The 24,313-nt window shown below is 41.1% G+C and overlaps 2 protein-coding genes across 2 annotated transcripts in view; both read right to left on the bottom strand.

The window, feature by feature from the left end:
• Positions 1-24,313, bottom strand: part of nrg3a (neuregulin 3a) — a 484,032-nt gene that overhangs the window by 59,518 nt on the left and 400,201 nt on the right. The window contains exon 4 of the mRNA XM_084076078.1: positions 14,167-14,240. Within this exon, the coding sequence (XP_083932204.1) occupies positions 14,167-14,240 (74 nt within the window). The remainder of the gene's footprint in view (positions 1-14,166; positions 14,241-24,313) is intronic.
• The window catches only part of adss2 (adenylosuccinate synthase 2), a 463,865-nt gene that overhangs the window by 261,945 nt on the left and 177,607 nt on the right, over positions 1-24,313 (bottom strand). The window lies entirely within an intron of this gene.

Below are 24,313 nucleotides of genomic sequence, written 5' to 3'. Positions count from 1 at the left end.
CTCTGAGAGAAGTAAGGGCATCACAACTTTAGGGATCATAACTCCGGGGGCCCTAAGGTGACATTGAAGGCTAGAACTGGCAGAGACAAACTGTTGTTCAACTTGTCCCTTGTCACCTTGTCCAATTATTGAAAATGTATGTAGTGAATTACCGTACAATGCGTAAACAATGGCCTTTTGCAAGAATGAACATGAAAAAATGTAACAGTGAACAACTTAATACTCTTAATTCATTGTTCTGCGGCATTTCATGTTGTAAAGATAATTGTCTCCGCCAGGCCGAAGGTGTGTCCCCCCCCTAGCCAAGCTAACATTGGTCAAGCTTCACGTGACAATATGTTGTCACCAATGCTTTTGATTGGCTAGCGAGACGCATGACGAAATAAAATCCTATAAATAGGTGTGTCACTTCCAAAAAACATTTATGTTTTTGGAAGTGAGGTAACATTGGTCAAGCTAACGGGATCAAGCTAACATTGGTCAAGTGACACGTGACAATATGTAATATAAATAGGTAAGACAGGATTAATCAGGAACAGTACTTTCCAGTACAAACAGAGATCACAGCTGAGATCACACAATGCAACTAACTCTCATTACGCAAACTGAAGAAGCAGGAAATCATCGTCTGAAACCTCATGAAGAAGCAAAGGCGCAACGCCGACAGCAGAAGGCCTAAGCTAAGAAACAGAGACAAAGAGCACTTGAATCCCTAAATGACAAAAAGCGAAGACGAGCCACAAATGCTGACAACATGACACAGCAAAGATTGCTACATTCTCTGGAAGAAAAAGTACAAGAGTCTGTAAAGAACATCGAAATGAAAAGAAGGCACTGGTCACAGTATTCAATAGATGAAAGACAACATCAGCGAGCACATTACACCAGTAAGAGGAGACGCTACAGATCACTTAAAGAACTAGAAAACGCTCAAGTTGATGAAGCTGGTGCCACATTCTTAAAGAAGATGTCAGAAAGTGGACCGAAGGCCGAAGTCTCCGCCAGGCCGAAGGCATGGTGGAGAGTATGTTTTCACTTTGTCCGTCCGTGTGTGTGTCCGTCCTGTGAACACCTAACATTGGTCAAGCTTCACGTGACATCACAATATGTAATATAAATAGGTAAGACAGAATTAATCAGGAACAGTTTTACCACCTCGCCTGGCGGAGACCTGTGCTCCGAGGAGCATTTTTTCTAGTTTAAAAATATATCTCTCCAGTAAACAGAAAAAACCTAAGACTGACTTTTCTAGTGCTACAGCTGATTGAGCCAACCTACTGCATTTGAGTTTTAGCGTTTTACCTTGACATCCTGGTTGCTGGATTCAAATGTAGGTGGGAAAAAGTCTGATTTAAGACGTTTTCAGTTGAGATCTCAAAGCGATACAAACTACAATATTTCCAAAGGTGCCATGAATTTTGATATCCACTGTACTGTATATTGGAAAAGCATGCTTGTCTGTACTCCATCCTGATGAATATGACGGAATTCACATAGCACAGCCCCTCCAACTTTCGTATCAGCAGTGCATGTCAATCAGGCATACACACTTGACACTCGTTTTCACTTCTCTGTGATGTTTTGGAAAGGCAGACTGCACAGTATAGTACAGTACTGCATGTTCCATATATTTACCGTATGTGGAAAATGCTTACATGCACACATTAAAGAGCACACACATGTAAATAATAATAATGATGATAATATCTTGCGCTTTTCGAAGTACCCAAATATGCTTTACATGGGGGGGAGGAGAAAACAACAAAAGAAAAACTATTTTATTAGGAAGAAAACACTAATAAAAAGCTAAGACTAAACACATATAGTACACATACAGTAGGCTACACACACAGAGTATGAACTAGGGAACATCCACTCAAAAGCCTCATTCTCAAACCTTCAGGCTACACCTATGACACCTTTTTGCAATGGAACCACAATTGACCATATTCACATGGTGGCCATTTTGCTCTAACGTCATGCTGTACGGCACAGGGTGCATGCCCCAAGAGGTCAGTTGTCTTCCAGGCTGTACTCTTATGTGCGATTAACTTCTCCAAGCTTAAGCCCAACATGTCTTTGAATCATATTTGAAAATGATAGTTTTTCAGATACATTTGTTGAAAACTGATCAGTCATTTGTAACAATATGTTCGCATTTTGCTAATGTTTTTCTACAAAATTATAATAACAAATAGCATAACCGCATGAACAGGTTTTCACATCCCTGAACATACATGATGATTCTCCACAAATGATAACCACATAGTTGTATATCAATGCTGACTGAAACAAGCATTTGAAACCCTTGCCAAAACCATACAGTATAATGGATAATATTATTCAGCATAGTACCAGTGGAGCTAGCCACGGTGACTCCCATTAACCCTGCCCCATATGTACAATAAAACCATGAATACATCCAGCCCTCACACTTTTCAAAGTCTCTCACAATGCAACACAACATGAAATGCAAGGTTTTGTTCTCTGGAAATTGTACTTGGTTGCTACAATGTTATCATTGGCTGTGCGCACAATCTGGCCAAGCATGATCAGATCACAAAAAGATGTATTACATGTGTATAAAATGTGTCGTCAGATTTAAATCCATAAATCTCTTTCTCTGTGTTGGGGTGCAATGTGATGCATATCATCACTGTCGGGCAGAAACCTTGTATCTCCATATCATCTTCTTTATGTTTTTTCATAAATGATGATGCAACGCGATGCATTGTAAGCTTGTAGATATTTTTGTTTTAAAAAGATTTAAACTTTTTGCCTATGATAACATAGGTTCCTTTTTCCATTTTGGACATACAAGTTTTCTGTCCGACAGGAACGATATACTATTGATGAGAGCTGTGCAGAACGTGATTGTGCCTTGCAGCTTGCAGCACCATCAAACCACAGTATTTCAATTGCTAGACCGTCAATTTGCCAAACGCACAGGCAAGGGCTGAATATGTTATTCAAGGCGCCTGAGACAATAATAGAAGAGGAGCCATGTGGATGAAAGGTTATAAAGAGGGAAAAAGAGTGAGGGGAGGTGAGAGAGAGAGGCAGGGAGCGCTATTCAAACGGAATACATTTAGAGTGTGCTCTGCTTTGACTCCTGAATAGTGCATTACCCTGTGAAAGTTCCTGGGAATGGGAAGTGCCAATCAGCAAACCTTGCAGTTTTCAACAACAAAAGAGGTCATGACAGCAAAAGCGGCTTGAACTCTGTTTCCTCCACATCTCGCCCATAAGCAGTCAACATGGCTGGCAACAACTCTTCCCTGTCCATCTCACAGACTGCGCGTAAAAACAAACTCCTGTCAGATCCGGGGCTAAGGGTGGACTTTTCTTGTCTTTCCCAAAGGCAGCTATGCTCAAAGACTAACACACATGCCCATACTGTATGTCACACATTCCTTTTTGTTATAGAGCTGATTTTACTGATTAGTATTAAGGCTCGGCAAGGGATCCAATTTTCTTTTTGACCAAAGTGCAGCTAGAGGCATCAAGCGGTAGATCACACAGTCAGTCAGTCAGTCAGTCAGTCAAGTCATCTCAACTATCTCAATTGGTTGACATTAATGGGACAGTGGCAGTATCTTGGTCCTCTATTATTTATCTATAATGACTTAAAAGCAGCCTCCTTATGCAATCTTTTTAAATGCTATGCGATTCTGTTTCGTTGGCAGCACACAAAGAAAACTGTGGTTGAGAACACTCTCAGTGCGGAACTTCAAAATGTAAGTAGATTGTACGAGAAAAAAAAAAAGTCATTACTATGAGAGGTAACTGGAGACTTCATAACTCTGTAATGGAGTGGAATCTGCAAAAATCTGGAATTGAGTGTTTCACTGAATAAATGTAAAATGGTTACAAAGTAGCAACGTACAATTAAAATGTATTATATGTTGCATGTATTGTCTTCTCTTGTTTTGTGTTTATCTTGTGGTGTTATATTGTATCAGAGAAGCGCAATGGAAAGCCCTTGGGCTTTATTGTGTTTTAATTTTCAGTATTTTTTATTTATTTATGTAATAGTGCAGTAGTGTAACAGTGTTGTTTGTGTTGTTTTTAATTATTATAACCACTGGAACACTGGCATCCCTATTCTGGGACTAACATTCCTACAACGTGTCATGCGTTGCAACGTGTTGTGAGCTTTATTTAGATCTGCGATTTTAGAAGGGAAGACAGGAGGGGCGAGAGGGCCTAGTATTGAGCCCTTTGGAATACTTTCAACTAAATAAATTCATTAATTCAGCACTTAGAATCACCTCTATAAGGCTTCTTTGGATGTATCTGCAGGTAGCTTAAACTATACAGTAATAAACTGGTAGCCCAAATCTTCTGCGGTCCTACAAACCTTTTTGAGCGTGCACAAAAAATAATTTCACCCACTGCTTTACACCTGTAAACTAGTGATGTGACAAATCTGAATCTTCACATTATCTCTGGGGTCACGTGATCAAGTTGTATCAGCCAAATGTTTCAGATTCCAATCCAATTGGCAATGACTGCCTTCCAAACTTTGCGGGCCCTGGGTAGGCAAACACCAGCCTGGTGGAGGGAGACCTGTGCTCAGACAAGCACACTTTTCTAGTTTTACATTTTTTGTTCTGTTCTGATGGCAGGACTGGTAAACTGGAAGTTGAGTTATTCATTTAAAAATGAATCAACTATTGTGTTTCAATTGGAAAGTGTCTTGCTATTGTCAAATATGAACTAACAAAGGACTGTCCTGCTCGACTGCTTGACTTTTCTGCCGGTGCAGTTACCTAGACAGCTGTATTTATACTGTATTTATCTAAAACAGAGAGCGCGCAATGTGTGTACGTGGACATTTTGGCCTAATGTTGGAAAGGCCATTGGGCCACAAAATGAGTAGGGACCATCCTCTGGGGAGCATGAAGGTACACTGCAAATATCATGGCTATCTAACCAGTAGTAGAGCTATGCATCCATCCATACACAATGTAATTCACGTCCATTAACACACACACTTTAGGCCTGTACAGAATATGTGCTTGTTCTTTGTTCCATTTGTTTTGTTTTTTCCCTCATGTAATACTGTTTTGGAGTCAAGGCTGGCATGTTTATTGCTTTATTTACTGGCTTACTTATTTTATTTAATAGCGTTTTTATTGTCTGTAAAGTCCTTTATACCAGTGCTTCAAGTGCTGTACATTTCAAGTTATTATAATAAAGTTTAATATTAGTTTCCCTTAAAAGACCTCGCTCCCTTTCTCTCGCTCTAATTCACCCTATCTGTCATTCTCTCTCTCCCACTGCTTACTCTCCCTGACTTTCTGCTTGGGTAAACAAGTCCATTCTCATCCTCTGAGAAGCAGGGTGACAGCCCCACCTCAGATGATGTATCCACTTCCACACACACACACACACGCACACGCACACACACACACACACACACACACACACACACACACACACACACACACACACACACACACTCACAGTCCCTGTTGCATTCCAGAGGTGCCTGGCAGAATCTGTCTGCCCTGCCAGTGAACCCTTCAGTTGGCACTACCGAACTATACGCCCACCTGAGACCCCCACAGAACAGTGCGGCCATGGAGGAGGGGGTGCGGAGTGTGGGGGCTCTATTAAGGACAAGGCGGACACAGATAGAAGGGTATAGGAGCCAGAGATTATAGGGACGGGGAGCAGGAGTGTTAAAAAAAAAAAAACGGGTCATGCTCCATACAAGCAACCTCGGGTACACAGAGTTGCGACCAAATCAATGCTGGGTTTGTTACTCCCAAACGCAATAGATCAATAATTAACCACTTTCAACTAGGGCTGGCCCCCAAAGGTTTGAATGTTGTTCATTAAATTGGCATTCAGATCTCAATGTCAAAGTTAGGACGTTCTGTTATTTATTTAATCATTTTTTTTCTGGCTTGTGAGGCAACTCACTCTCCACTCTGCTCGTGATCCGGTTTAGAGAGGCTATAGAAACGGTCTGCACATGGAATGCGTGTATATGTGTGTTTGCAAGTTACCGGATACAGTAGGTGGGCTTTAGACCGGATCTGAGCACAGATCTAACCCTAGAAACCAGGGTTTCCATATGTACTGTGCGAGGTCATGGTCATGTGAACTTAATTTTAATATTCAGCCGAAGCAGTTCAGAGGTGAAATAACTGACCATAATATTGAGGGGGTTTTAGCACAGCCGTAAGTCACGCTAGTTGGTAGCTAAGCATTGCTAGCAATGTGTTACTAACAACAGGGTAATAACAACAGGGTAAATAGCATTAATACTGAGTATCGATGCTAAAACTGATTTTGTTCCATTGTATTTTGCAATATAGTAGGGAATAGGCTACTTCCATCCAGATAAATTGAATGTATCTGTTCTCAACTTTGCTAGCCAACTTTGTATCGTGCCATTGGACAATAGCACGTTTGTGTTTGTGTGAAAATATTAGCTTTAATCTGTTATTTTGAGCAGCTATACAAATACAAGCTATGACTGACATATTTTGGTCAGGTAATATTAACTGTAATATTCTTACGGAAACTGAAATGGTAAGTTTGGTAAGCGGGAGGGGGTAGACACATGGGGCCAACAAATACATAGGCTACAGTAGAAAAAAGAGGAACATCAGGTTCAGATGCTCTGCTTTTTTCGACGTCACTTACCCACTGTTTGAGGCAGGAAGTAGCAGATGGAAATGAAAAGCAGGGAGAAAATGAAAAAGAAAAGCATTACTGAAAACAAACAAAGACAGCTATTGAAGATCGTAGCTGAGATAGGAAATATATTGCTAGAATAATGGGTTATGTATCGAATCCTTGAATCAATTGTGAACAGAGAAAGGGGGAAGAGAGAGAAAGAAAGCTTGGAATCAGGAGAGATGTGTGTGTGCGTGCGTGCGTGCGTGCATACAGTACCAAAAAAACTAATTCAGATCAGAAGCACTTTTACAATCAAATCTGAGCATATGTTTCATGCACGTTTCATGAATGAGGTCGTTCGCAAGTGCCCCCAGTGCTTTCAAGGCTCCTCGTCTTTTGCAGTGGCCACTTTGACTGAGGAAATCCCACGAAAGTATGGATTTAATTTGGAGTTTGTTTTAAGATTTAAATGGTCTATTAAAACAATACAGATGAAGCCCTAGGATATAGGCCTAGTCTTTGGGCGTTTAATGAAAGACATTTTTGTCGCAGTTAGAAAACTATTTAAAGGGGCTACACCTTGAATTTCATTTTTTTTTAGGTTTTTAGTATTTTTTGGGCTCCCCAGTGTCTCTTGTACCAAAAAAAATATATTTTTTTTAACATTCAGTCATTCATGCTCATTTCATGGATTTCCTGAATGGGCGTGTCTGAACAGGCCATTTCAGATGGCCAGACAGAATTGCTCAGTAGCTCCCCCCTGCCCAATAGGACGTTTTGGTATTGCAGCTGAAAAAGCTTGGAATGACAGACAGTCAGATTGTGAGAAAAAATATCTGGATGTTTTTTAGGCTTACAACCTGTTTAAAACGTATTAGGGGGCAATATTTATATATAATATATATTTTTTTAATTCATGGTGTAGCCCCTTTAAGTTCAACTCACCAACAGGGTATAAGCACAGCAAATGCCACAGTGGTAAATGTAATGTTCATTATACAGTACTAGACTGGTTCCCTTCGCAAACCTCTGCTTCGGGGAATGCATGCCCCACCCGGTTATATAATACCCATCCTGTTGTACCTACAGTACGCAATACCTTGTACTTGTCAGAGTACCCAGTGTGGTACCCACTAACATATAATTGGTCCACTAAATATTGAGTTACGGGGATCCCTCATGTCATCAGAAACGGCTGACGTTGTGTTGATGACGTACATGGTCATTCGCAAATGGAGTTCTATTGTACACACTGCCACTTGTGAAGCGGTATAAACGTGACGCAAAGCTCCGCCAATCCATGAAACCGAGAGGTCTGGTTGGCCAATCAGGGAAGTTGGTGTCTACACTCCAAACACACAGAGAGTGTGTCATCCACAGACTCACGGACAGACACATGCAGACATTCATGGTTTTTCAGTTCTCGGAAACCGTTGGTCCAATAGCCCAATTTTCACTTGGGCTATGCTCAAACGTTACTTTAATTTAGGCTACATGTACAAGCAGTCACTGAATTATTCATGAACAAGAACTGGAAGCCATTCGGAGAGATGCTCAAGATGGCTTCATGTACTTTTTGGTGGATATAGGCATGGCCTTCAACTTCTCCAATGCCTTCAACACCATCCAACCACGCAGGCTAGCTGAGAATTACTCAGTGATGCTGGTGGACCATGGCCTGGATTATGGACTACATCACTACCTCACCTGTAGTCAACAGCACGTCAGACTGCAGGACAGCCTGTCTATGCTCCCCAAGAAAATGTGCTGTTCACTTTTCCTGATCACCCTCTACACCCCTGACTCCCACTTCAGCTCGCGTACGTGCCACCTGCAGAAGTTCACGAGAGAGAGAGAGCCCTGGTGGAGAAAACTGTGGCGTTACGACAATCACCTCCAGCTCAACCTAGGAAAGACCAAGGAGCTGGTGGTGGACTACCGGTGGATGAAGATGAAGCCCCCAACTCCAATCACCTTCTGGGTATAGGTGGTGGACTGTACATCTGCTGTACAATACGTTAAGTTCCTGGGAGTACACATGAACAATAAACTGGACTAGGAAGACTAAGGCCACACTAAGGCCCTCTAGAGGAAGACACAGAGCAAGCTGTTCAATGTGCTGCAGATGTTCTACCATTCTGTACTGTCCTCTTCTTTGCATTGGCAATATCAACAGAAGGGATGCAAATAAATAAACTTAACATTGGTAAGGAAGGCTAGCGCCGTATTTGGAATTGAACTGGACAATGTGGAGGTGGTTGCGGAGGGGAGGATGAAGAGGAAGCTGGATGCTATCCTGGAGAAGCCCTCCCATGACCTCTATGATGAGCTAGCGGGGATGAGGAGCAGTGAGCAGATTCAGTCACAGACTCTCAGCACTCTCCCTCCCGTGCACACCACATAGTGAATTGGACGGTCCTTTATGCCAGTAGCTAGGCTCCACAAGATGAAATATTCAAGATTTAAGATTCAATAATTTATTACCCTCTCAATGAAACATTGATTGGAATTTGTCTTGGTGTGTGCTTGTGGTAGACAAAACAACAAAATACAAATGCACATCATCATAAACATATATACAAATCCTATAATAAAGTAAATAAAACAAAAGTGTCTGGTGCATTAAAAAAAAGGGATACAGATAAGTTATATTATATAGGAGTTAAATCACTGCCACAGGATATGTGCAGTTACGGAAGCGAGTAGTTCTTCTCTTAATACTTTGTAACATCGACGCACCTAGAGGGTTCGTCAGCGGTGGCGGTGGACGTCACAAACATAACATGTGGACTTGCAAAGCACACCGTTGCTCCAATCCGCACCAAACTTGGCACAAACACTGGTCAGCGGTCAGCCACCAGAATAGTCACCTGGGTGCCACAGGTGACTATTGGTTGCTCCAATCCGCACCAAACTTGGCCCAAACACTGTTCAGGAGTCTGCCATGACAATAGTCACAACAGCGGCCACGCTATAGGGCCCCCAGTGGCCACGTTATGACCCCGGGGGCCACAGGCACAGTGTTGCTCCAGTCTGCACCAAACTACCACAAACACTGTTCAGTGGTCAGCCACGACAATAGTCACACCAGGGGCCACGTCAGGGTCCCCTGGCGGTCTCAGGCACACCATTGCTCCAATCCTCACTAAACTTGACACAAATGCTGTTCAGGGGTCAGCCATGACAATTGTCACTCCACAAAAAACGAAATTGCACACATATGTGACATTACAGCAGTGTTAAAGCAGTGTCTAACATTTAAAATGGCCATAACTCGGTGACCATTGCTCTGATCAGTGCAATGTAGAAAGAACAATTTCAGAAAGAACAAATTGTTGGTGTAATTTCTGCACAATATGGCTTACACTGATGTTCCATTTAAGAGAGGGATAAATGGTGGTCCCCAGGAAGCGTTCTACTTTCTCTGCAGCTTAATCATTAATAATTAAGGGTTGAAAATCATCTTTGTTTCTGTGTAAGTTCACAACAATCTCTGGTTTTGGAGATGTTTTGGGTTAAGTTGTTATGAAAACACCACTCAACTAGTGAGGAGACTTCTGCTCTGTAAGCTGTCTCATCATTACAGGAGATCAGACCGCAAATTTGGTGTCATCCACAAAAGATCTTAACAGGCAGAATGTGAGATACACTTGTTAGTATACAATGAATGCAGGAGAGGCGACAGAACACAACCCAGGGGAGCTCCACGCAACACAATGTCACCACTGCTCAGCACCATTCCTAGCCAGTGTGTGCAACAGAGCGTGAAAAAGGATGAGACCCCCAAAGCTTGACCCCACATGAGAACTTAAGACCTACACTGTCTGTTCTGTTCTTTTGGGATTACTGACTCCAGCTTGACTCTGGCACTGTCTGTTCTTTTGGATTACTAACACCGGCTTTGACTCGGCTACAGAACCTTGACAGATGCTAGATAAATAACTTTTGGGAGACTGGCTTATATTAATTTATATTTTCATTGTTGATACACTAGATTATTCCTTTATTCATATTTAGGTAATTTGGGGTTAAACTGCCAGCCGGGAACCACCGGGTATATTATATTATTATTTCCCATCTATATATGCAGTCGCGTTGTGGTTGGACTTCCGGGTGACATAGGCATTTACCTAGGGGCACATAGGCATTTACCCAAATGAACATTATACCATATTATAACCCACCAGCATAGTCAAAACCCAATGATGATGACCAACCAGGCCAACGCAGAGCAAGCCACCCGGTACCTGAGGGGTTTGTATTTGAGGAATAATAGTATATAGCCTAATACTGTACAATATCACTAAATATATTTATTTATTGCATTCATTCACTACCACTCGGCTGTTGAATGGTAATGGCCTCTGGAAATATATTATTATTATTATTATTATATATTTTGTATGCATAGACTTTATATGTTAAGGTTCACATTACCTATCATGTTGTTAGCATGTCATAATGATGCTGTGTTTCCTTTATATCAGGAAAATCTCATTTAAACATTAAAGCCTTACTGTATGTAATGATCAAAAAAGGTGTAGTGACTGGCAACTAAGACAATGAATTCAGTCGTGACGGGAGTGCATAAATGACAATGTTTTACCAAACGAAAAATCGAATCTGATGCAGTTGAAACATAATATTGTGTTTCAATACTGTGTCTCTCAGAGTTGAGCTGAGAACAAAGGCTGGAGCCCTGTCACATCAGATCAATGTATTGAAAGCTGGATACGTTTCAGTGGCCTTTCTGTCTGTCTGTGGCACGTGATGAGAATGTTTAGGGAGAAGTCGGGACATGTAACATGTAATTTTGAACACATACCTATGATTCAACAGATATGTAATTCAACCATTTGTTGCAACAGGCGGACTCTACTGCACCATTTCACATAGGGGAGGAAACTAATTACACCCTATATCAGTTATTAAATTGGGAACGTTTTTTTCAAGATGTGTCATATCACAGGGTAGTTTCCAATGTCAAAGACAACTCATAAGCTCAGAGTTCATGTTACAGTAATATCAATATGTACTCTTTAAATATCCTACTCTTATCAGCATCTACAGTATCTTGTGTTTCTACACCACCCAGCTGGGGTACAGCTATCAGCTATCATCGTTCATGGTGAAAAGGGACGCACATTTTATGATAAAGGTGCTAGAGTAATTGCACACTCCAGATATTGAGGGTGATGGTATCTTCACTAGAAATGCACTTTGAAAGTTTTATTCTGGCTCAGCAGCACAAAGCGTCAGAAATCCTTGGAAAGATGAAGCTTGTGTGGACGCTGCTGCACTACTTGATCAATAAAAGAGTTTCACTAAGGAAAAGCTGATTCATAAAATAGCGATGTTACCATCAAGTATCTTTTGCATTAAAGGGACTACACCATGAATTTTAACTTTGTCTTCTTTTTTGTGTGTTTTTGGTCTCCCCTACCTCTCTTCTATCCTCAAAAATACCCCAGTTTGAACACTCAGGCTTTCACAGCAAATCTGGGGTTTTCTGTAAATTGTTCTAAAAACAGGCCAAACTGATTTGGTCCCCCTGCCTACGTCACGTCAGAGAGCAATTCCTCCCGTTTTTCAGTTCCAACCAAATATATATATATATATATATATATATATATATATATATATATATATATATATTGTAAATTTAATTTTTCTTATTTCTTATTTTTTTTTACTTTTTCAACACAGAACCAGGAGATAACATGCATACAAACTGGCTCAATAGCGCCCCGTGCCAAACAGGACAATGTGGTATTGCAGGTGAAAGTGCTTTATAAGCCTGAGAGAAGTTAGTTGGAATGAGTATTTCTGAGGCTTGATTTAGTCTCAAACCTTTTGAAAAACGTTTGAGGGACATAAACAATATGATATTAAATATTATTATTATTTTTTAAATTCATTGTGTAGTCCCTTTAAAAGCAAAACTTCAGACCTCTCAAAACAAACTGATCAGGTTACTACTGAACCTCACACCTAGGACTCACCTAACCCCTGCTCATTATGCTAGGGTGGGATCACTGGGATGGCTCAGGGTAGAGGACAGAGTACAGCAACTTGCAATGGGCCTGGTCGACATGATACTCAAGGGATCAGTGCCCATGTACCTGTCAAACTACTTCAATAACGTGAGAGAGACAGACACACAGGCACAACACCAGAGGGAGCTCCACTGATCAGATTCGACATGGGGTTAAATGGGTTCTACTGTTATGCCACCAAAATGTGGAATGCCCTACCAAGAACCATCAAACAACCAAAGACTCCTTATCCTCCTTCAAAACCGCCATAAAAGAGCACCTGTCTACAATTTGCACCTGTCTTCTAAGCTTGACACCAGAAATATTTTCTGTACATATACTTTTATTTATTTATTGTTACTAGTGTCTCTTGGATGTTATTGTATGTCTTTAAATGTCGTGATTAATTGAATACACAGGACCACAATGGAAACAAGCCCTCAGGGATTTTTGTGTTATCCTTTTAGCATCATTGTATAATCGTACCAGTGTACTATTTGCAAACTGTTAATAAAGTATTCAATCAATCAATCAATCAATCAAATTGCATTCATGCGTGTCTCTCTCTCGCTCTCTCTCTCTCACCCTCTCTCTCCAAACTCTGAAAATAATACAATCTTTTACAAACAATAAAATCCTCATCATAGTCTTGTTAAAGTAACTTGTGTAGAAAGGGAACCAAATGGACCCGTAAGGGTCAGTTTAACCTGGCATTAAGACTAATAAAAATAAGTTGCCATGACCATTGTTAACCTGGTATCCTAGTTTCTTTGAGGCACTACATTGTTCTCTCTTCACTCTACTTCTGTGACTAAATTGTAATTGCAATTGTAGATGAGATTGTGAAACTGTCATAAACAATCAAAATGATGGAAACAGCAAGAAAAATAGGGGTCAGATGATTAAAAACACAACAGGATGTTCAATTGGTTGTCATCACTTCATACTTGCTTTGTGTTAAGAACAGACTTTTCTATTCTACTGTACTGCCTACTTTACTCTTAGGATGATTCAAGGAAAACAAATGAATTTCCATTCCATTGACGTGTTTGCATGTCAAACACGTTTAACCCATTAAAACCAGGAAAGCATGTCATTTTAGATTTTAGTTATATATATAGCAAAATACTTTTTTCTGAAAACTCTTCAGATTTAGAACAGTGTTTCTCAAAATGAGAAGATATACAAGCTCACAGCGCGTCACTTAGTGCCACACTGTGAGCTTGTACATCTGCTATTTTTGAAATAAATAAATACATCTTGAATGTGTTTTTTGATTTTTGAACTCAAATATTCTCTTCTGGGGGTCCCTGGCACAAAACATTTTCAGATGGGGGCCAAATACATATCAATTGGCACGAAAAAAGTTTGAGAACTCATTTAGAAGGCATCTATAGAATCGGCCTCAGGTCTCAATGAGTTAACTCTACTGTGATGATAGTGTTCATATCTGCCATTATGAGCAGCAATGTAAAGAGATGAGCAGGACTCTTACTCGGATCAGACAGGATGGAGTCCGTCTTGGGTAGGAACTGATCACAGCGGATTCCCTGATAGCCTTCTCGACACCTAGTGGAGAGAGAGAGAGAGAGAGAGAGAGAGTAGTATTAGGACACACCCATGGGTACACTTGAATTGGTCAAGAAACTCCAGGCCAGGGGCACAGTGGCGCAGTTGGTAGCGATGTCGCCTCACAGCTAGAAGGGTCCTGGGTTTGATTCCCACTGGGGACGCTGTGGGCGCTGGGGGCGTGTCTTCTCCTCCGCGTCTTCAGCACCCATACCCTAGTTGGGGTTGGCGAAAGGGCCTACTCTGTGTGGAGTTTGCATGTTCTCCCCGTGTCTACTAGGGTAGTTAATACCCTCACAAAAACATGTAGTAATCCTGGTCGCTATACCGCCTCCCCCATGACAGCCGGGGCGCCTGATGGAGGAGAAGGGAACTGGTTGGAATAACGTGTTCCTTCCACGCGCTACGTCCAACCAGGGAAACTCCCCCGTCAGGTGACAAGAAGGTCAGTTGGCTCTCATGAGCATGAGCTCGGCCCTGGCCTCCCTAGGCTGGTGAGGGGAGTGTAGCACCCAGGATCACTTAGAAAATTGGCACCGGGTAAAAAATAAGGGTTACAAAATCGCGGGATAAAAATTTTGATTAAAAGAAAAAGGGTTACAAAATCATGGGATAAAAAAAAGAAAAAAGAAAAAAAGAAACTCCAGGCCTACATCAAATGCAAGTCGTAAAGTACACAGTAAAATCCTCAATGTTAATTTCACTCTGAGAGTGGCTTCATGTGCTTCCGTTTGTACACTCTCTTGAGTTACAAGTCAATAAATGAACACTGAGAACATTTTGTAAATGCTCACAGAGATTTAGAGACATGGAATAATGATGTAAAGACAACCTGATACTGTATGCCTGTGATGTTTAGGGGTCATAGCTTCATTCAACATTAATAATTCCTGACAACGTGAGAAAAATGTGTGGCTCTGAACACCTTCAAATGACTGCAATTTGACCTCACAGATATTGTATCTTTTCACATTGACAGTGTGAGACCATTAACAACAAATATGTTGCTCTGCAAATGCGTACTATATGCTTTTGCGGTTTTGTTTATTTATTAACCCTGTAAGGTTTAGCCTATACAAAATAATCACCTATAAACATTATAAAAATAAGTAAACATAATATTGCTATATCAAAGACAACACAATTAAGACTAACAATTAGATTGTGTGTGTGCGCTTGAGTGCGTGCGTGAGTGACTGAGTGAGTGAGTATACAGGAGTAGGGCAACATTAAGGTGGTGTCTAGCCCCCCCTAGTTTGTTTGGAAGAAAAGATGTTGCCAATATATGCCAATATACTGTATGTATGTATGTGCATATTCCAGAGTAAGGAAACTGTGTTTAACGGAGAACTGAGTGTAGTGTTGCAGCTGAGGGGGGATGAAGAGTATTCCCTTGTTTGGCATGAAGTATGTGGATTTGGGAGCTACCGGTAGTCTCAAAGTATGTGTTGAACGGGTCAGAGTAGACTGTTCTTTCTGAGGAGGCTCAGGTCCTAGGGGTGTGTAACAAGATGCTGCAGATGTTCTATCAGTCTGTAATGGCTAGTGTCCTCTTATTTGCGATTGCCTGCTGCAGGGGTTACATTATTGCCGGGGACACAAGCAACCTGAAAAGGCTGGTCAGGATGGCTGGCTCCGTTGTTGGGGCTACCCTGGACAGGGTGGTGGAGGTGGCGAAGGTGCATACAGCAAGGAAGCTGGACGCTATCATGGCCAACCACTCACACCCCCTCCACATGGAGATTATAGGGCAATTGAGCAGGAGGGGAAATGATAGATTAATCTACAGTACACCAAGAGGAATTACAATAGACTTAGTCTGTCTTTTGTGCCGGTACCCATGAATATTTACAATGAGGCAAACGACAGTTGCTCTGCTTGGTCAATAGACTAATTAGCTCAGATTAGTATAAAGTACTGTATATGAGTGTAAAGACACTGTCTGACATGGTAACTGTGTGTATTCTTATTATTTAATTTTGTCCTGCATAGTGCCGGCTTTGTAGAGTGTGTATAATGGCTCTGTATACTATTGTTCATTATTGATGGTGTTTCTTTTTGTGGGATGTTTTCACCCTGCTGTATCTACAGTACTTCTTTTACCCTGTAACTGTATCATAACGGCTGTGCTGCCTCTGGCGACTGAATTTCCCCTGCGGGATCAATAAAGGTCTTGTCTTATCTGAACGGTTTGTGAATTCAAAAGGTACTGCAGGTGCATTTGTAGATGGAGGATTGGACTACTGTATATTGATACTGATAGACTGTCTTAGACAGTAAGCTGAGTTTTGAAACAGAGGAGCAGCTGGAGTCAAGTGGTTAGATGAGGTGGCTAGTATTGCAAATGTCTTTAGTTGGGTATGTACTTGCCCTGACAATGTTACAGTAAATGAGATACAGTATTAAACTGTATTATAGAGTTAAGAGGCAAGCCTTACTCCTTACTGTTCGGGTCAGCATTTGTTGGCAAGTTATCTACAAGTGAATCAATGACCCGGAATCCTGTCACATGTTTTAAGGATTATTACTGTACATTCACAAACAGGTCATTCTCAGAAACAAGGCAGCACAATATTATTGCAGAGAAGATTTGGTACCAGTGTGACCACAAATATTATTGGTTATTATTGGAAGTTATAACCTCTAAAGGAGCTAAACAGCAGTTTATCGGAGCACTGAGACCGTGAGGGTTATCCAACCTAGAGGATTTATTATAATGCCTCCAACAGTTCGGAGGTCTCTAGCCTCTGACCCTTTTCTACTTCACCTTACTGCTCAGTGTATCCCTCTGTCCCTCTTTGGGAAAATGTAGGTTGCATAGACAGTAGAGGTTAACAACATCTCCAGTACAAGTAGCTGCTCCCTAATCTTATTTGTTCCCACTCTTTCTGCTATGCCGCACTGGCGCACTTTGACTTTTCCTCCTTCCTTTTTAACGATCCATTTGCTCTTCAACCTTTGGGGAGGGGCAGCCTATAATAGTGAATATGGTTAACTGACAGTCTGTCTGACTGACTGACTGACTGACTGACTGACTCCTCACAATCATTCCCACACAGTGACGTGCTGCTATCCCATTTCCTCATTCCGCTTTCCCAGCAAACTTAACACAGCAACATAGCCTAAGCTTCTCCATTATCTACCAGCCAGCGATGTGCAGGCAGTTCATATTGGGCGAGCTCATTCAAATCAAATGGCCCATCAAGTAACACGGACAGAAAGTTGGCAAGCTTTAATGGGCTCATTTGGTCCGATTTGTTTTCCCATTGATGTCAGTAAAATGTTGAACTAGTCCCCATTTCCTGCCCTGTTACCTCCATAAATCTATATTATTTAACTCGCCCTCTCTCGCTCTGTTTGTTTGACAGGGCTGTGTCAATGCGGTAAAAAACAGCCGTTCAACCTCGTGGCATGCAGAGGACCTTCTTGCAGAAAAACTGCAAAAAGTATTTTAAGCCGTTGCAATGCCATGGCAACTCACCAGGATTAGATAACACTACTTTTATATATGGCTGCATCAACGCCCATCCCCGCATACTCCCGCAGCACGACCTGTTTGATATCTAGACTATATGCACAAGGAACTGTGTTTCTATATTTGCTATTTAAGTATTTTTTATGATAGTGGAATCTGCATTGTTTGTGTTTGTTTATGTGCTACAAAATAGAATACAGGTCTATAATTAGCTCCGACGGAACCTCTCCCTCCGCTGTATAGCTCCGAGATGAGGTTCCTCGTTTCCCGGTGCCGTTTGAGCAGGACATTGTCGCACATTATCCACTTTACATGTTTCTTACCCCTTTCTGCACATCGTATCCAAAAAGTAAAGGTTTTCTGAAACGCTCACAGATGTTTTAAGTTCTAGCTGGCAATAAAATCTATCCAACGAGTTGAAAAAAGTATTTAACTCGCTCCTGTCCTCAGCCGGTTACATGTTTTTAAGACATTGCGCAAGAGTTGCGCCCGTAGAGATAACATTACTGATTCCCCTACTGGTCAAATGTTGAATTGCATCTTCTAATGCAAAATATTATGGAACCGGCTGAGGACAGAGGCAAATTAAATACTTTTTTCAACTCGTTGGATAGATTTTATTGCCAGCTAGAACTTAAAACATCTGTGAGCATTTCAGAAAACCTTTCCTTTTTGGATACGATGTGCAGAAAGGGGTAAGAAACATGTAAAGTGGAAAATGTGCGACAATATCCTGCTCAAACGGCACCAAATATAGGACCTCATCTCGGAGCTACATAGCGGAGGGAGAGGTTCTAAATGGGGCTAGTCTATAATAAGAGTGAATGGAATTATTACTTCTGGTTTCTCAACCAAAGAGACACAACAGCTGGAGATGTTTGACAATATATTCAATATTCTACCAAAGTTCAACAACTTTACTCTGTAAAAACCTACATCTCTCTCTTTTGTCTCTTCTTCTTCTTGGATTCACCCAGTCTTACTTCCTCTGCCTCTCTAAAAATTGACATACCGCGCGCGCGTGCGCGCACACACACACACACACACACACACACACACACACACACACACACACACACACACACACACACACACACACACACACACACACACACACACACACACACACACACACACACACACACACACACACACACACACACACACACACACACACACACACAGCATTCAGGGCTGCCAAAGTGCAGGAGCCATGTTTAGAGGCTTACATAACAGCATGGAAGATTTGGTGCTGTGCAGAAGGACAATGCATGGGTCATTTCAAAACAGTCTGTTTTCATTTTCAATAATTAAATGAGTCAGATGTTGAATGGAACAATGGTATGCTGTGAAAACTAAAATAAAAACAGCTCACTCTTGGGAAGGAACAAGGGGTAGAGACAGACAGTGGGAGTCATTATGCGAAAATCAACAGAAGCCTTACATGAGCTATGGTAATTGTCTATAGCTATGTTGCTTCTCAGAGAGCACCAAACATACAGTAATATGTGTATGTACACACACACACACACACACACACACACACACACACACACACACACACACACACACACACACACACACACACACACACACACACACACACACACACACACACACACACACACACACACACACACACACACACACACACACACAATATCACATAAACCAGCTTTACTTGCTCTGGGTGAGGGCTGAAGGGGCTGATAACAGAGCATCTGACCAATCAGTGCAAGCTAAATTGTCACCGCACGCTGAACTGTCACCGCAAGTGACCTTGCTGCTGAACTGACTATATGTCAAACATGGACAAAACTCCATCGCCAAGTTTCTGCAGATGGTAGAATTCTCGGCTGGAGTGTATCCCGGCTCAGGGAACCGAAACACAGAGTGGAAAACATCAACATTCGACAGTTCACACAGACTGTGAGGGCTGATATACACAGGCCCTCTTAAGGATAAACTTTGGCAATGATGAATGCTTCTCTTCATAATTCTCTCTCCCTCTCTCTCATCAGCATGCATGTCTGCACCTTCCAAAGAAACTTGTCAGGATGTTAAAATGCTTTTCGTGGCTTGTCAAGACCTTGGGCAATATATTATTTTCTGTAGAGAAATACAGATAAAGACATATAAGCCTGACACACTGCTGCTTTTTCTAATTCACTGATCCACTGTTTTCAACTGACAAGCACATACTTATAACCAGAACATAATCGTATGAAACGACACACTACACAATCAGTGGTGCCAAAGCTAGCACAGTTGGTAGATAACTAAATTCAGGATAAAGAGCCCATCAAATTGGTTCACAAACAGTATTCCTTTGGCTACAGTGATGTCACCCAAGTATGTGCGAAAAGGGGAAGGGAATCAACGTCAAGTGAGTGTGTTGGAGGTGAAAACAAAGGTGCTTCTTGCATGGATTTGGCTCATTTTCGTGACTTGTGAGCTTTAAAAACACATTTCTGGATGTCCCAATTTTTCATAGGATGGTGGTTGTTGAAAACCCCTGCACTATGATACTTAAGCATTGCACTAGGATAGAAATATCACTCATTCGTATACAGTGATACGTGTATTAGTCACCACTGTGTTGTTTGCACCAATGGCCAACTCGGCCATGCCCCAAAATACCCGTATGTGAGTCTAAAAAAATAGCAATATTTAGCCATAGTGTTCCTCAGGCTTCTGAATGGTCACAGTGGTGTTGACTTGTATTTTGGATAATGTATGATGTTAGTCTATGTATGTGTAGGGTAGGGATAACAAATTGGATTCTGAATAATAGAACATGAGATTGGGGTAATAAAGCTTTTTAGTAAGACAGCTGCTGCTAATCAAGCAGCATTCGTTCTCAAAGTGGGGTCTTACATCCGGAGGTACTTGTGGGTTCCAGGGGATCCCCAGCAATATTTATATTATATATATATAAGGAACCGTTTAAACACTTATTTCATATTTCGGCCATTCAAAAATGTAGAAAAATCTTCTTATGGGAGTCCTGGCACAAAATCCTTTCAAATGGGTGTCTGTGGCCTATTAGTATCAATTTGGGTGTCCTTGACATTCAAATGTTTGAGAACCATTGTTATACAGCATGCAGGGATGAATCAGCAGTAGTGTATTCTAGAGAGGGACCATTTGCTTATGCATAATACTTCCTCTTTTTAATATCAGTCTCCAATGAAAATAAAGCAGAGGGAGAAAAAAAAACTATTAAAAAAAGGAAATTCCTCCTTAATCTGCAACCTCTCATCGGCCACAGTGTGGTGCAGTATGTTAACAGGTCATTTTAAACAGAGTCCATTTGCAGCTCGCCCAGACACACTGTGTCTTGAATGGGATGAATCAGACTTGTTGCACCGAGTGCAGGTGAAGAAGATTATCAAAATAATGAGTCGTAAGATGGTGACAGTGCATGGCTGTACGTCAGAGCCTTTAGGGAGGAGTGTGTGGAGGGGGGGTGTTCAAAATGAAAGAAGGGACCTTAAAATCTGCGTTATCTGAGGCCAGTTGTTCACCATAATTGCACCACAGTCTATCTATAAATGCATGAAATCTCTGTGAGTGAGTGAGTGAGTGAGTGAGCGAGTGGGTGAGCGTGTGAGTGAGAACCATTCAACAGATCAACTTCAAGCTTGCCATGTGTATTGCTGAGAACCCAGGGGAAAGCAAAGCCCAGGGGCAAATTGTCGAATCAGCGGTTCTCCTTATCTAAAATATCTATAAATCCACAAATCTCTGTGTATCTTTCTGTCTGTTTATCTGTCTGTCATGCGTCCCTTTTATGCCCATACAGTACATGGAGATCACAGATGTCATTAATATGACGTCGTCATAGTACGGAAGTCATAGTCTCCAAGTTCTATTATAATGGGTGCTAAAATAATACCATACTGTTTATACATGAATTGCATTTTATTGGTCTGTGCCTCATGTCGATGCCTCAAAAATAGAACTGTGCTCTGAAAGACGCATCAACAGGTGCACACTCCAGCTCCATATGCAGTGTTTTTATTGACATTTCGGCCCTTAGGCATTCTTCAGAATCAACAAATGTTTGTTTGTTGTTATTTGTTGATTCTGAAGAAGGCCTAAGGGCCGAAACGTCAATTCGAGGAGGCACACAGTTGTACAAGAACACAGACACACAGCACATTCATGCAGAGGACACATACACACATGTACTGTACATGCACACACAGACCCCCCCCCCTTCCTGTAGCATACTGTATGTGCATTCTAAAGGCCAAATTACATTCTGCTTCTGCGGTCCGCATGATTTAAAATTTGTCACCAGTTCATGTCCACACTTGCCTCCCAGATTTTGTGACAGTGCATACTTTATGTGTGGGCAAGTACACTGACTGCCCTACGAAAAGAAAAATAGACGCTTTCTTTGTGAGGTTTAGTGAAGTGTCACTACGTGCTGTGTTATTACATGACAATAAAGGACTTGAACTTGAAGGGAGGTTCGTTGGCAGGTGTGTTAAATGGTAAAAAAGCAGAACAGAATAAAAACCTGAAAAAAAACCTTTTTGAAGCTTTTCTGAAAGAATACATCTGAGGTCTTCAAGAAATAACCGGAATGCATAGAAATACAAAGAAATGACATAACAAAGAGTTTGGGTAAAATTCAAAGCCTACAGTAGCTGTTAGCCACCGGCTGTTTTCTGTATTTGATATTCCTTATTTCCTGTGTGCACATGTGTAATTCCCTGTGCAAGCACTAAATTTCAATATCTGACGGTAATGTAGGGGGCAAGTGATGCTTGATGGTAATGTGATTAACAGAGACTTCAGTTACATGTTAAATTGAATCAGATGTGATGATAATATCTGATTAAATCTGATTCTTTAAACTTCTATCCTCTTCTAACTTCTAACCAGTGTATCACAAACAGTCTGTTCCACTGCAAAAACACTGCGCTGCTAGTAGAGTGTTTGCTCTACTAAGTGGGTGACACTTCTAGGAACCATTGACCCTCCATTGCTGCAAAAAAAAGTGAGTTGTCTATCTTTCCATCGCTCTGGTAGGAGCAGACACTTGTGAATGAAAATAATATTAAGAGAAATGTCCACTCAACACATTTATGTGAAATGGTTATTGTGAAAAATATGCCAATGAAAATTATATAAAAAAATAAATACACAGTATTTTCATAGTAGATCTCTTCTCACAATGGTCTCTTGCCATGGCAAAGTATGGTATGTAACGGTATGTATGTATGTATGTGTATGTATGTAATTTAAACTTGGTCTAAGAACTGAAACCACTATTTCAAAGCATGTGCGTTTTCTTTTGTTAGGGACAACAATAACCCCTTCACCAAAATAACCTGTGAATTGTGTACTGCTTCTGTAGGAGGAGATTTGTAGTGGTGGTTTGCAAAATATGAGCAAATGGATGAGAGGGAGTCAGAGGGTATGGGAGCTGTATGCTGCCTAATTAACACCACTGTCATTAATTAACAAGAACAGGGATGTGGTGTGTGTGTGTGTGTGTGTGTGTGTGTGTGTGTGTGTGTGTGTGTGTGTGTGTGTGTGTGTGTGTGTGTGTGTGTGTGTGTGTGTGTGTGTGTGTGTGTGTGTGTGTGTGTGTGTGTGCTCGCATGCAAGTAGGAGATAAATATAAACAAGCTGCCTCAAGCTACTGAAGTTCTGTAAGGAAAAGTGAGAACACACATATGCGAATGGCGAGCACATGAAAGCATGCGATGGAAAGAGACATTTGGTCTCCTTTTAAACAGTCACGTTGCCCAACAGAAGATCAAACGTTCAAGCTGTGTGGGGAGAGAAGTTTCTCTGTTGTCTGATCTTCTATACTACACAGCAGTGGTAGAAAGTAAGTAAGTACATTTTCTCAAGAACTTTATTTAAGCACAAGTTTGAGGTACTTTTGCTTTACTCAAGTATGTACATTTGTCAATGCTTTAGACTTCTACCCTACATCTCAGAGGCAAATCTTTTACGTTTTACTCCACAACAATTATTTGAAAACTAGTTTTGGATTATTATTATTACAAAACACACCAATTACTACCTAGTTTGTCTATTAAAAAACGCTTTGCATTGGGACCCGTTGTGAGCTTGCAGATCTGTAAATTATTTTGAATGATTCTGGATTTTGGAAACCTTTGAAAAAACCAGAGAAATACTATTCTGTTGTTCTGTATAATGAGTACCTTTACTTTAAGGCCATTACTTAATTTTGCACTCTTACTAAAGTGAAATACAGTACTTCTTCCACCACTGCTGTAAAGGTTATACCCAGCTTACATTAAAGGTTGAACTTCAACATTATTACCTGAGGGTAATAACATTCTTTTTCTTCAGAATTCACAGGCAGAGTAAAATAATTGATTCAAAAAACTGATTATTTTCAATAACTGAACCAAACCAAACCTCAAAACTGTGTTAACTCTGAGTGAAATTAACATTGAGGATTTTGCTGTGCACCCAGGTCAACGTGGACTCTTAACCACTTAAACCCCAGCATCCGTATTGTGGGGAAAGCTTTCGCTGAAAATTGCCGATCGACAAGCTCACAACGAGACGCGGTGCGCTCAACCATATGGGGTTTAAGGGGTTA

The sequence above is a fragment of the Gymnoscopelus microlampas genome (genome assembly GCF_963454915.1).
Source record: "Gymnoscopelus microlampas genome assembly, chromosome: 13".
Lineage (NCBI taxonomy): Eukaryota > Metazoa > Chordata > Actinopteri > Myctophiformes > Myctophidae > Gymnoscopelus > Gymnoscopelus microlampas.
This window is presented reverse-complemented; position numbering and strand designations above follow the sequence as displayed.